This window comes from Centroberyx affinis, unplaced genomic scaffold, assembly GCF_046629955.1.
Source record: "Centroberyx affinis isolate AG114_WGS23_722 - 3 ecotype Tasmania unplaced genomic scaffold, CSIRO-AGI_Caff_v1 ptg000713l_1, whole genome shotgun sequence".
Taxonomy (NCBI): Eukaryota; Metazoa; Chordata; class Actinopteri; order Beryciformes; family Berycidae; genus Centroberyx; species Centroberyx affinis.
Window position 1 is genome coordinate 84,458 of NW_027279330.1, and position 12,606 is coordinate 97,063.

The following is a 12,606-nucleotide window of genomic DNA, read 5'->3' on the forward strand; positions in this document are numbered from 1 at the left end:
ACAATCACTGAACTGATGAAGAACCAAACTACAATTTTTGCCAGCTTATAATAAAATAAATATTATTTTTCCACCCTATTAATTAGGGCTGGACCCGAATATTCGACTATTCGGATATTCGTTCGTTGGGTAGGTATTCGGTTTTCAATTTTGGGATTCGGATATTCGTTTTTTTTAATTTAATTTTATATGTAATCCGTAAACCGGTTGCCATTGACGCTACGAAGTAGTTTCTTTTTTTTTTTAACTTTCATTCAATTGTCAGTCACATTTGCTGATCGCCATGGTGGCACAGAGAAAAAAGTACGACCTGAAATTCAAGCGATCAGTTTCAAATTTGCTGAACAAAACTCAGGAGAAGCAGCAGCAAGACATTTCTCCATTGATCTTTTTTTTTTTTTTAATCTTTTTTCTAAGGTAGGCTACCGGTATTTTGATACGGGGCTCTCCCTCTCTCTCTCTGCGCTTTAGAACGTAACCGCTGTGAAACAATCAGAAAATAACGTTTTAATTCTCTGATTCAACGGCTTTCTCGCTATTACCGCTCCCTCTCTTCATTCACTTTCTAGCTCGCTCGACCATCCATCTCTCTCTCTCTCTCTCTCTAGCTCGCTCGACCATCTCTTTCTCTCTCTCTCTAGCTCGCTCGACCATCTCTCTCTCTCTCTCTCTCTCTCTCTCTCTAGCTCGACCATCTCTCTCTCTCTCTCTCTAGCTCGCTCGACCATCTCTCTCTCTCTCTCTCTCTCTCTCTCTCTCTTAATTGAAGTTATATGTATGTTGTTGTCTCTGTTAGTTATATCTAGTTGTATACATAGTTTAATGCCTGTGGTTGTAGTATGTATGGGAGACAAACATTAACACACTCAAATCCTCATACTTTGTACTGGATAACGTAGTTATTTGTTGTTGTTTTTCATGTAAAATCAACTTGGTGATCATCTTTTTCTCTCACTATCACATATAGCTAATTTTAAGTTAGGCTACTCGTCACTGACAGGAAAATGTCACTGTCTGCAGCAGTGTTCTGGTTAGTTGTCCCTTTACGCCCTACTAATTAAGATGTACCTCAAGTCTTAGCTTTAGCATCAAAACTACTTTCAATATAACATTAAGTGGAGACTTTACACCCTAACTTATGATTGAACACATGCTCAGCTGGTGCAACAGGCTGCAGCTACCACAGCTCGCTCTGTGGAGCACCAATCTCTGATCCGGTCTTTAGCACGTTACTCAGTAGCGGTGGACTGGGCTCTACCCAGCTGCCCGCTCTGGTGCCAGGCAGGCAGAGAAGCCGGGGCTGTAGTGCTAAGCGCCAGCAGAAACCCTCCACCAGCTGCTGGCCAGCAGGCAACCTGTTAAAAGCTGTTTGGTAATGGGGCTGTCAGGTGCCACATAAAGATGAGTGAGTGGAGCCGCTCAACAGGGGGTTCCAGTGTGGACGGCTGGTTTGTGCAGCTAGACCAGTGGGGGCAGTGTACAGTATGAACTGGGAAAGGGGATTAACCACTAGACCGTAGTAAAACCATTCAAATGCTCATGGTGTTGGAACAGCTTTGAAGCCCAAGTTGCTGGTTGAAGCACAGGGCAGGAAATTTAACTTAAATGCAAGGCTGATTTAAGAGCTACTTTCATCTTTCTGCCAGCCAAATTGAATTTCTAGAACAGCAAAGAACTTTCAAATGATGGTTTGCTTAGGGAGGGTTGGATTCGGCAGGATGGTGGGTGAAATGTCCAAAGCCATGAGCACTTAATTGACGCCATTATCATATGAACAGCACAAAGCAAAGAATTCAATTAGACTTTGGGTGACATTACCACATTTGTAGCGGAGCCCACGTTGTGCTGCGGCCTGATTTATGCTGTCAGTCAGCCATAATCGCTCAGCCATTATAGGTATTAGAGCTGTGTGCTCTCACAAAGACGCATCTCGTTTTGTGTGCCCCGGGAATCAGCTTTTATTATCTGATAAATAGAGAGGAGCTGGAACAAGATCCTTATCTGGAGTTTGTTCACGTCTCTGTTGTAATGCTATGATGTTTGCCAGAGATAGGCCATTCTTATCAGCTAATGGATGTCTGATTTAAGCCCTTTAATGGGATGTGAAAGATTTTGAACACATGTATGCCTTCATTTCGACAGGTTGAAATTCGTACACGTCGACACTGAACAGTATGGTTAAAGGATGTTTCGGATCCAGCCGAGTGATAAGCATCCTTTTTCATATGCCTATTAAATCCCTGCGTTTGATACAGATTTAATTTCAATGAAACATCAAGCTCAGTAAAGGTAGTGCAAAGAATATTGTAGTTTGAACCACACTGATGGAAAAAGACCAACGCTGCTCTGCTGTGAATGGAGTTATGCTGCTCTATTGCCCCCCTGTGGAGGCTTCAACAACATACACTACATATTCTGGGTGAAAATGCTTGCACATACTGTACATGGGGACTACACTGCCTGTATTTAAATTGAAATCTCACCTCAACATTTCTGCTGAGGCCAACCTTTACAGACCTTTGACCTCTTCCTTCCCTCTAGATATGAAGCGTCCCAAGAGCCCAGACCGTTTGGACAACAGCAGCCTTCCTCCCAGGAGTCAGGAGGAAGAGCAGGAAGAAGAAGAGGAGGAGGAGGAAGAGGAGAGGGAGGTGGCGGCGGGGCAGAGGGCCAAGCGGGAGCGGCGTCAGGGCAGCGGCAGTGCCACGCTGTGCCAGGTGTGCAACATTCAGCTCAACTCCTGTGCCCAGGCCCAAATCCACTACAGGGGCAAGACGCACCAGAGGAGGCTGCGCCACCTGACCAAGGCTGCCAGCACAGGTAGGGACACACCGGCACCACTTTCTCACTGCTAATGCCACTTCACAGCACTGAAGTTTCTTTGTTTCTTTATGTTACTGAACAATAACGACTTTGGTTATTAGTATAGCTTCAGTGGACAAAACTATTTGATATAGGCTAATCCATTTTTCTCCATGAGAGAGATCTATGTGTGAAAATGTCAGAAAAGCATGTTACAATAATAATAATAATAAAGTTTATTTGTATAACACTTATCAAAAACAGAAAGTGCTTCACATAAAACTGAAAAGGAAAATAGCAAAAATAAAATCAGAATACAACACATGGTAAAATGAAGCTTGACATGAATGTTGCTTTGCTTTGAACTCTTGACATGTTACTTGCGGCTCCTGGTATCAGATTTTAGTACTGGGGAAAATATGCAAAATATCTGATACCAGTATGAGTATTGGTGCATTGCAGGTACTGGCTCTGGCTTTCACACAGCTGTGGCTTTCTGCATAGACAGGAGATTTTACAACTAACTGCCAAAATAAAGGAAAGACCAACATACTGTATAGTGTCTTAATAGGGTGTGGGGCCACCACAAGCTGTCAGAACTGCTTCTCTTTTCTTTGGCGTAGATTCCGCAAGTGTCTGGAAACACACTGGAGTAAGGCAACATCATTATTCCAGGAGAAATTCTACTGTTTGGTGTTTTGTCAATGGTGTTGGAAAAACAGTATGGTGTCCGCCATCGTTCAAGATCTGTAAAGGGTTGAGTAAACCTGAACCAGGCTTGGAAAATGTTTCCACTTAGCATGCCTCGTATAGTCAGGTGCTTCCTTTATTTTAACAGTATTTCCTCACTCTCTCTCTCTCTCTTTCTCTCTCTCTCTCTCTGAATCCATTTTATGTTCACTTTCGTAGCAAACCATGAAAAAGTGTTATGCATTCGGTATATTTAATATCGCAGAAGAGCCCCCTCACCATTTCCAAGTGTCTCTTGCGCACCTGTTTCGATGATGGGCCATTAATCACCTTCACTCATCACCACCTGTGTCACTCTGCCACACTGACCAATCAACACTCAGGAAAAGCCACTAACGAGGAGCTGGCCAATAAGATGGCACATTTTAATGTTGATTTATGGGCCTGTCTCGGTCTGTACTGTAGGCTTACCACACACACTTGGCTCGTTTGAGATGAGCAAGTCCTGCGCAGTTTTGACCAGCGACTGCTTGGTCCGTTGCATGATGGTTAGAAAAGTTGTCCGACTTGCTCCGCCGACTCGACTGCGGGAGCCACGGGAATCTCGTGGGACCGAGGCGGCTGCAGTTTTTGGAGCGAGGCGCTGCAGCTGCTCTCCACCGACTGCACAGCTCCGAGGATGATGGGAAACGCCTCAAGCTGAGCGCTCATTGGTTCAACACAGTTGTATCACACACCCACCGTGAAATGAAGAGACTTAAGTTTTTATATCTGTTCCAAGATGTCACTCCATGAGCAGTCCATATATTATTTTATTAGAACGCTATGTAATATTTTCCATAAATGCCACCTGTAATGCCTACATTAAAATAAAAATAAGTAACGTGAAGGTCTGGGTCGTTAGAGCAGTGCGTGTGGGTGGCGGTAATGCATCTTTTGTATTGTTTATCAACCGCCATTAAACAGAACTGAAGAAGAAGAAAAAGAGCAGCGAGTGTGCAGTCGGGAGTGTTCGGCTTGTTGATTCCTTGCCTGACTGCACTCGGCTACTCTCGTCTATTTTCCAGGCGTGCAGGATGTCATCTCAAACGAGCCTATTTACCTGTTCTACTTTAACACAGCACATGAGATGAAATTCCTACTATCTCCCTTGTTTAAATTCTTATTTTCAGCCTCACTTTGTTATCATTAGAATGTTATTGACATTTTCTATTTCAGATAATAGTCTTTTTGGATCATCATTTATACTTAAAAGTGTGAGGCTGATCCAGTGCAATGGGAGTCATTGGATACATGCATGCATTAGAGAGAGAGGGAGAGATAGATGAATTGAAGAGGCCTCATGTACTTGGTCCATCCACCTGTGGTATTTGAATCTGACTAGAGATCATCCTGTTCTCATTCTGTTCCTGAACTCTGTGCCTTCCTCTGTCTTTCCAGGGTGTAATCAGGAACACAAAAACTGGGGATTGTGCATCCCTTAATCACATTCCTATTCTTTTACTCTCTCTCTTTCTCCTTCTCATTGTCTTGTGCATTCACATGGGCATTCACATCTTGAATTAGTCTGTATTGTTTGCAGTTAATCGTTTGTCTCAACAGGATCATTGGTCGGGGCACATGACTATATAATGGCCATTATGACTGGAAACCTGGTCAAGTACCTCGTTCATGTCATGTGGGATTTACGGTAAATACAACCTGCTGACTGGGAAAAAACATTTACATCAACCCCCGAAGAGTGTCAACACAAGCAATAAACACAGCAGCAGCGATGTCAGCAGTCCAAGATAATAAAACTCAAAATTACAGGTTATTTTCACAGTAATACAATCAAGTGTACTTACAAAAAGTAAGTAATGTCTGCTGCGAGATGTCATCCCATTCTTACGCTTCTTCCCATATGACATGAACACGGCATATGGTCAGGACTCCTGTTCAAAGATACATGATTGACACAGACGCAGGATTTAATCAACTGACATATTGTTCCATATTGTAGGATGATAGACTTAAGTTTCGTTAGTTCACTTATTTGCAACTATAAAAATAGAAACACAGAAAGAAAAGTTTACACCCTTGAATACCACTGGTCCTTGATGGCCACAAAGTCCTTGATGTATTAGATATAAGTACTGTGCAGTACGCTCCTACCTAATTTGTTTTTTTGTCCATGACCCTGTCAGAACATCTAGCAACTAAATTGAATGGAAATCTGGGTCAGTCGCCAACTGTTCAGTGTCCCAGTGTAGAAACAGAAGGTAATGATGGATCCCATGATGTAAACCTTAGGACCAGATGGCTCTAAAGTGTTACATGGCGCTTGGACATGACCCCCCACCCCCCACCCTCCACGCACACATACACATTCACACAGACGGCCTCCTTTGAGCTTCCTTTTTGCACGCCCAAGTCCTCTTCTCTGACCCAACACACCTGAGCCGGCACCGCAAGCCGATTACTTCACTGGACATCTGGAACATTAACTCACTGACCGCAGCTTAACCTCACTGCCACTTGGGTTCACTGCCTATTTACGCATTGGTGTGTGTGTGTGTGTGTGTGTGTGTGTATGTGTGTGTGCGCTGTCCTTGTGAGCACCTGTTTAAGTTTTAGACCTTCGGAGTGAGGATATTTTTGGAAAAGGAAGGTAATTTTGGCCAGTCCACACTTTTCCCTGGGGCTAGTTTAAGGTGAGGATTTGAGTTTTGGGTTATGATTAGAATTAGGATTAGGTTTAGGTTACAGTTAGGGAATGAATGTAGTCAATGGAAGGTCCTTTACATGGACAGAAGTACAAGGACGTGTGTGTGCATGAGTGTGTAAAGCATGTGTGTGTGTAGGTCTGATTATAGATAGCAAGAGGGGTTTGTCATTGCCACTGTGTGCGTATTTGTCAGAGACGATTTACCTTCTAGAGAATGCTATCTCTTGTCTCTTACACCACCACATGCAACCTGAGAAAGTGTGTGCAGTGTTTTGAATGTGACCTCCATGCTGCTCCAGCTTGCTGCCAAGGCTGCAGAGAGCAATTTGTTGTCCTTTTGATATTTGATATTGATATTTGATATTTGATGTCGCCCTTAAAGACACAGTATACCAAAAATAAGAGGGAAATTGTATAGGGACTAAAGCTAAAGCCGGCTGTGTGCCAGTCATGTGGTCCACTGCTGATTTCTCCCTGACCACAGCTACATAAAACCAGTGTAGAAAAACAGTTTGGTTTCTGATCTGCTCAGCGGGCGGTCTCAAGCCAGCAGGATCAGCCGTCCCTTTAGCCTGTAATTGCTGTTGGAATCAATAGCGAGTTTAGAAATTATTGATGAATGTTGGGGACTAGGGATAGGCCTAAGCATTGGCACAGTGTAGTGGAGGTTGACTTTAGCTGTATTTGAGAGTGGGTGTCAAGGGGGATTGGCCAGAAATCAAGAATCAGAAGTCAAGCCACAAATACCCACACTATACGGAGCACTGAATCGGCTATAATTCGAAATAAATGAATGAATTAATACTCCAAAATAAATACATGCTAAAGGATAAGCATTTCTCTCTGTTGTTCATTGACAAAAACAACATAAGGGCTGTTGGGAATATTGGAAAAATTATCTTGAATGATGTCACATCACACTGTACAGATGTATGTATTGGTAGCTGTAGCGACCAAATCAACAAATACGATCATATGGAGCAGTATACAGGCCTTTGCATTGCAGTTATACCAGTAAACTGTGGAGTATATTCTAGATGTTGAGCTAGTGTGGGTGATGTTTGTCAGGATACCGAGCTAAGTTGTTTTCAGTTGACAACACCTGTAATCTGGTTTTGACAGTAAAGCGGAGAAGCACTTCCTTATAGCAGCGTTGGAATGAAAAATGATCAGCAAACTCCAGGGAAGCAAGTCTCAGTTTCTTCTGTCTGCCTCACACTGAGGAGATGATGAGTCTCCCTGATGGTGTGTGTTGCGATTCTTTATGGTTGAGAGTGAGATCTGGTGGGTGGGATCAGACTGTCAGTTAAGGTTTTTCATTTTAGTTTCAGTCAAGTTATTAAGCTCTCACTGATATCCATTTGGTATATTTCAGTTCTAACTCTGAAAAAAATAATTTGTCCATAATTGCATGCCTTTGATAACATGCAGTTCACTGGATGAGACCAGGACATCATCATCATACCTCTGGACAGCATTTAAATACCTTACTCGCTATAGAGCCATTTCATCCACTAATTGATGGCTAAGATGAGGCTCAGTCATGGGCAGCCAGTTTCTGTCCCAGAGCGGTATGGATGCTCGTGTCCCGCAGAAGACATGCAGTGATTTCACACCTGCCATGTTTGAAGTGGTTGAATTGAACCCTGGAGCGTTTGACCCCTTTGTTTGGGTTGATTGTGAAAGTGAAAACACCCCACTCAAACTGAGGAGCACACCAAACAACCGCTCCCTGGTTCGCCTTAAAAGAGGGGTCTTGGCCTGTAAAATGAACCCTGAAATGGTTTGTTTGGAATTAAAATACAATTGGACCAAAGACAGGAATATAGCCAGAGAATTGCCCATTTAAAAAAATAGACTGACCAATTTTTGACGGTTTCCCATACTACTTTGAATGTCTTTTTATGAGCATAAAAACTATTATCCTTTGCTTTTTTCCCTACAAATAACTAATAATGTTTCTAAAGAAGTCGTATAACAAATAACATTTATTATGAATCGCTGACAGTGAATTATACAAACTAAACAGTAGTTTCCCAACATTTCTGCAAGTCTATACATTGGAAATTGGGTGTACTCACACATTTACTTGTTAAGATTCTGAATTTTGTCCAATAAATGCCTGACCTGCACATCCACATTGCTCTGTTTATAATGATGTTACATTTGTCAGTTGGCAATGGGCAACACAACGGAACCAATGAAAACCTGCAACAAAATAACAGTTTTATAGGTAATTCAGACCAACTCAAAGAGTTCACTTCATCACCATGGAGAAGTGAGCCTTTGTATACATCAGATACATTGACCACAAATGGTTGAATGTGGATTTCCTCTAGAGCACTAAGCATCGCTGTTTGTGTGATAATGTACCAAAGACATGCCTTAAGTCCGGGGACATTGTGTAAAATCTTCAATTTCAGTTTACAGGCAGAAAATGTCAGGATGCAACCAAGCACACCCTCCCTAAAACGTTGTAAACAAAGAGGAGCGAAATATCTCTGCATGTAGACTCACACGCGCAAAACGCACACAAAGACACCCATGTCTCAAACGTAGCTTCTCATTGAGGAAAGCCATTTTCCCTGTCGCCCATCTCTCAGTAGAGAGGAGAAAAGGAGGACGAGCCAAGTCAATTAAGGTGACTGTTAGTATAATTCAATCTGGGCTGCAATGAAACCGGCCTAATAATACCCATTCCCTTCCCACGGCTGAACCAGCATTCCCCTTTATTTAGCTTCATGAAATGATTGCTCAAATGAAAAGAGATTTTAATAGGGTGGTTCTCACTGGGGGCCTTTTGAAAAGGGAAAGGAGCAAAGCAGTTTCCACTCTAGTTCTCCTCCTACTCTCCACACTAAGCTCTGGTGCAGTGCTGGACCGCTGTGGAGTCGCTTCAGTTCAGGGGTTATAGATTTCTAATTTCCTGGATGCCATTTTTTTTTTGTCTACACACAACACACACCACACAGACAACTCCAGAGCTGTGAGAAGGGTCGGTTCTGGTTGTTGACATGTGGGTCTCTCTGGCATTGCATTGGGGCAGATGAACAACTGCGGCACCATGGTGTGAACTTAGAAGGAGCCAAAACACTTAACTCCTAGCTCTCTCTCTCTCTCTCTCTCTCTCTCTCTCTCTCTCTCTCTCTCTCTCTCTCTCTCTCTCTCTCTCTCTCTGTCTCTCTCTCTCTCTCTGTCTCTCTCTTTGCTTTCCAACCAGAGGAAGAAACAGGAGAGAAAGTGCATTACATTCACCTCCAACAGGATTCAAGGAGGAGGAGAGGAGAATCAAGACAGAGTTTTAGAATTTACAGTCTGGGGGGAAAAGGCAGTGACTTTGAAAAGGGACAGTACTAAGCAGCATGCAGAAATATCCTGTGGATGACTCTGTATCGGTAGGAAAGTCCCTTTGGGAGAGATTTCTTCATCCCACTCTCACCCTTTCTGTCCCCACACCTGCCGCATATAACTCAGAGATATAACCCATAATTCAACCGGTGTCTTTACAGGACTCTTAATCTAGAGCAAGATGACACCAATATGTGAATAATGGTACATATGCTTTGAAAACTATCAGTCATAGAAATTCAGACACTCAGATGAAGTTGAAACTCAACAACAAAGCAAAGGGTCAGATAGTTTGGCTAGAGATCCAATTTTCAGACCAGCATAAAATTATTTGACTTGCGCTTCCAATTATCTTTGATTTGGTTTGTCAAAATAGGACTACAAACAGATGCTAAATCAAACCTGAACAGTCATGCCAGTCAGCGAGGTTTTGTATTCTACAACATTTCCTGTTATTCACAGCAATTTTCCCATTGAAAGGGAAAATTAAACCTTTTTTTGTTCCTGCAACAAAGCTTCCCCTCACTAATGGAAAATCTATAAATTTCTCAAATAGAGCTGCATTGGAGATTGACTTGTCTTAATGTTTTTCTGACGGCTGAATTATTTCTTCTGCAGTTTGCCACTGCAACATAGATACATGGTACTGCACAAACATCCATGGAAGCAGTGTGTCTGCACGCGCATGTGCACGCACAAACAAACACACACACACACACACACACACACATATTCAAACACACTGTGTGAGCTGTGAAATAGGACATTTATCAGCTGGAGTTTTGTGCTGCTTGGCCTCATTTCATACAGCAGACGATGCTGAGCAGAAGCAGCCATTTTTAAGATCTCAATTGATCTGTCATCAACGACCATTCTCCACACTCTGAAGGCCTGCAGGAGGGAGTGTGAGCTGGAGAGGAGGAGAGGGAGATGGAGAGACAGAGAGAAGGGTGATGTTATAATGTTTTCGTCTCCGTGGCTGCAGGATATGACATTGGTACCCTCAGGGACTAGTTAACATTATAGCAAACACCTGTTTACAGTATTAATAATAGTAAATCTATGGCTGTGTCAGCTAAACAGGTCAGGGGTGTCTCAGCAAATCCGCAGGGATCTGCACCTGAAATTTAGATACAATAGTTAACTTGTTTCTGCTTGGTGTTATAGCTGGCAGTGCATTGTGCTGACTGCAAGAGTTTGCATATCCGACATAGGCGTAATTTTGCATGTTTGCACCAGAATCATTTGGGCTGAAGAGTCAATGAACATGTTTGAATACTTTAAAACAAACATGAGGAGTGCTGGTTTTATCTTCTTTTGCTAGTGAAGTGTCAGGTTTTGATACTGTTTTGATGTCTGTCAAGAATAGTCAAGCACATCTCAATATTTGGCTACACTTTCCACGACATGCATGTTTTTAGTAAATTGTAAGCGTAGTTATAATATGGCTCTGTAAGAATATTAAATACTGAAAATAGTGAAATATGTGGTTGAGAAGGTTGAGAGCCGAGCGGTTTTGTAATTCTCTCTCTCCCATCTGGTTTCTACCCAGTTGACCTCTAACATTTCTGTGACGATCCCTGATTTCCATACAACAGGAATTAGCATTGGCTTGCCACACACACACACACACACACACACACACACACACACACACACACACACACACACACACACAGCATCCATGTAGTTGAATAGAGATATGTGCAGCCAATGTGCAGTAGGTCCACGGCGAGATGAAAGCATGCTGTGTGGAGCCGACATGCGACCATTCTGCTCGAGGCCGTCTCTCTGCACTTTCATTTGAATGCAGCAGCCTGAAATCAAGTGTAAAACTGTCAGAGTTTGTCAGTGTTGTGCTTCCCCACCACACTTATTCAAACCGACAAGGAGTCAGGAAGAAGCACACAGGGCAGACACACAGAATTTGTGTGTGCGTGTGGTGTGTGTGTGTGTGTGTGTGTATGATGAATACGCTTGTGTGACATTTGAGGCCAGGGTTTGGGGGGGAGAGTGTGGGAATAATTGTGTTTATTTGAAGTGATTATAGTGACTGTGGAATGAATAATAATGGAAAAGGCTGCCTTACACTGGCAGTGCAAACAAGCCTGTGCGTTGCCTCTGCAGCTAGCTATGAGCTTCTGGACTCAGTCAAATCTCCAACAACTTTTCAGGAACATTGGTTTTCTCCTCCTCTTCAGCAACCTAAAGCGCATAGGGACTGTAGCGGTGACAGAACCTATATTTTAATGCAGACTCTGCCAAGAGGGATTAATATTTAAAGACTAGTCAAACTTTTTATGTCTACAACTTGATATCACAAAATGTCCACATACATTTCATACCTGAAAACTGCAATAAAAATGCCACAGTGGTTGTGTTAATTGCTTTTCAGGGTATTTCCAAAAAATGTTTATCTTGCGTCTTTCTCTTATAAATGAGTTCCTATTTATAGTTAAAATAAATGCACGGGCAAGGTGACAGGATCTTTACAAAAGATTGGAAAATGCACAAGCAGCATGTATTTACCATGAACGGGGAGTCATTTCACTTCTATCCAAAAAGCACTTACAACAATTTTCTAGTTCATCGTTTCTATAGTAAATCATTTATAGCTTGAACCTTTGAAACAGCTCCCTTAATGTTTCAAAGTATCGTTGACTATAGAATCAGTGAAATGCAATTTGGTTTTCAGCCCTGTCGACTTGCACCAGCATTTCTAACAAATGCAAAAAAAAATTCTGCCTCCATTATCTCAGCAGTGGCAACAATGGCTACTGGATGGAGTGAAACGACTCCCTGTTGGTGATGAATCAGATATGCTTCATAACCATTTGAACCGTTTTTTTCTGTAAGCAGCAAGCAAGCCTCTGTGAAAGCAAGTATTTAATCTGCCAGCGTGTCCTTGAGCAACACACTAACTTCTTTAGATTCATTCAGCAATGGGGCATCATATTAAAGTATACAAATATGGACTGCTGGGGCTTACCTAGCTACCTAGCTCTAACCTGCACTAGTACCAACTCTAGCACCAAAACAGGGATATTAAGTAAAAACCA

General features: G+C 42.5%; 1 protein-coding gene across 1 annotated transcript in view; it reads left to right on the forward strand.

Moving 5' to 3' along the window:
* The first annotated feature begins 2,543 nt into the window (after window positions 1-2,543).
* LOC139644162 (zinc finger protein 385C-like) overlaps window positions 2,544-12,606 on the forward strand; it is a 41,684-nt gene continuing 31,621 nt past the window's right edge. Inside the window, exon 1 of the mRNA XM_071519543.1 lies at window positions 2,544-2,820. Within this exon, the coding sequence (XP_071375644.1) occupies window positions 2,544-2,820 (277 nt within the window). The remainder of the gene's footprint in view (window positions 2,821-12,606) is intronic.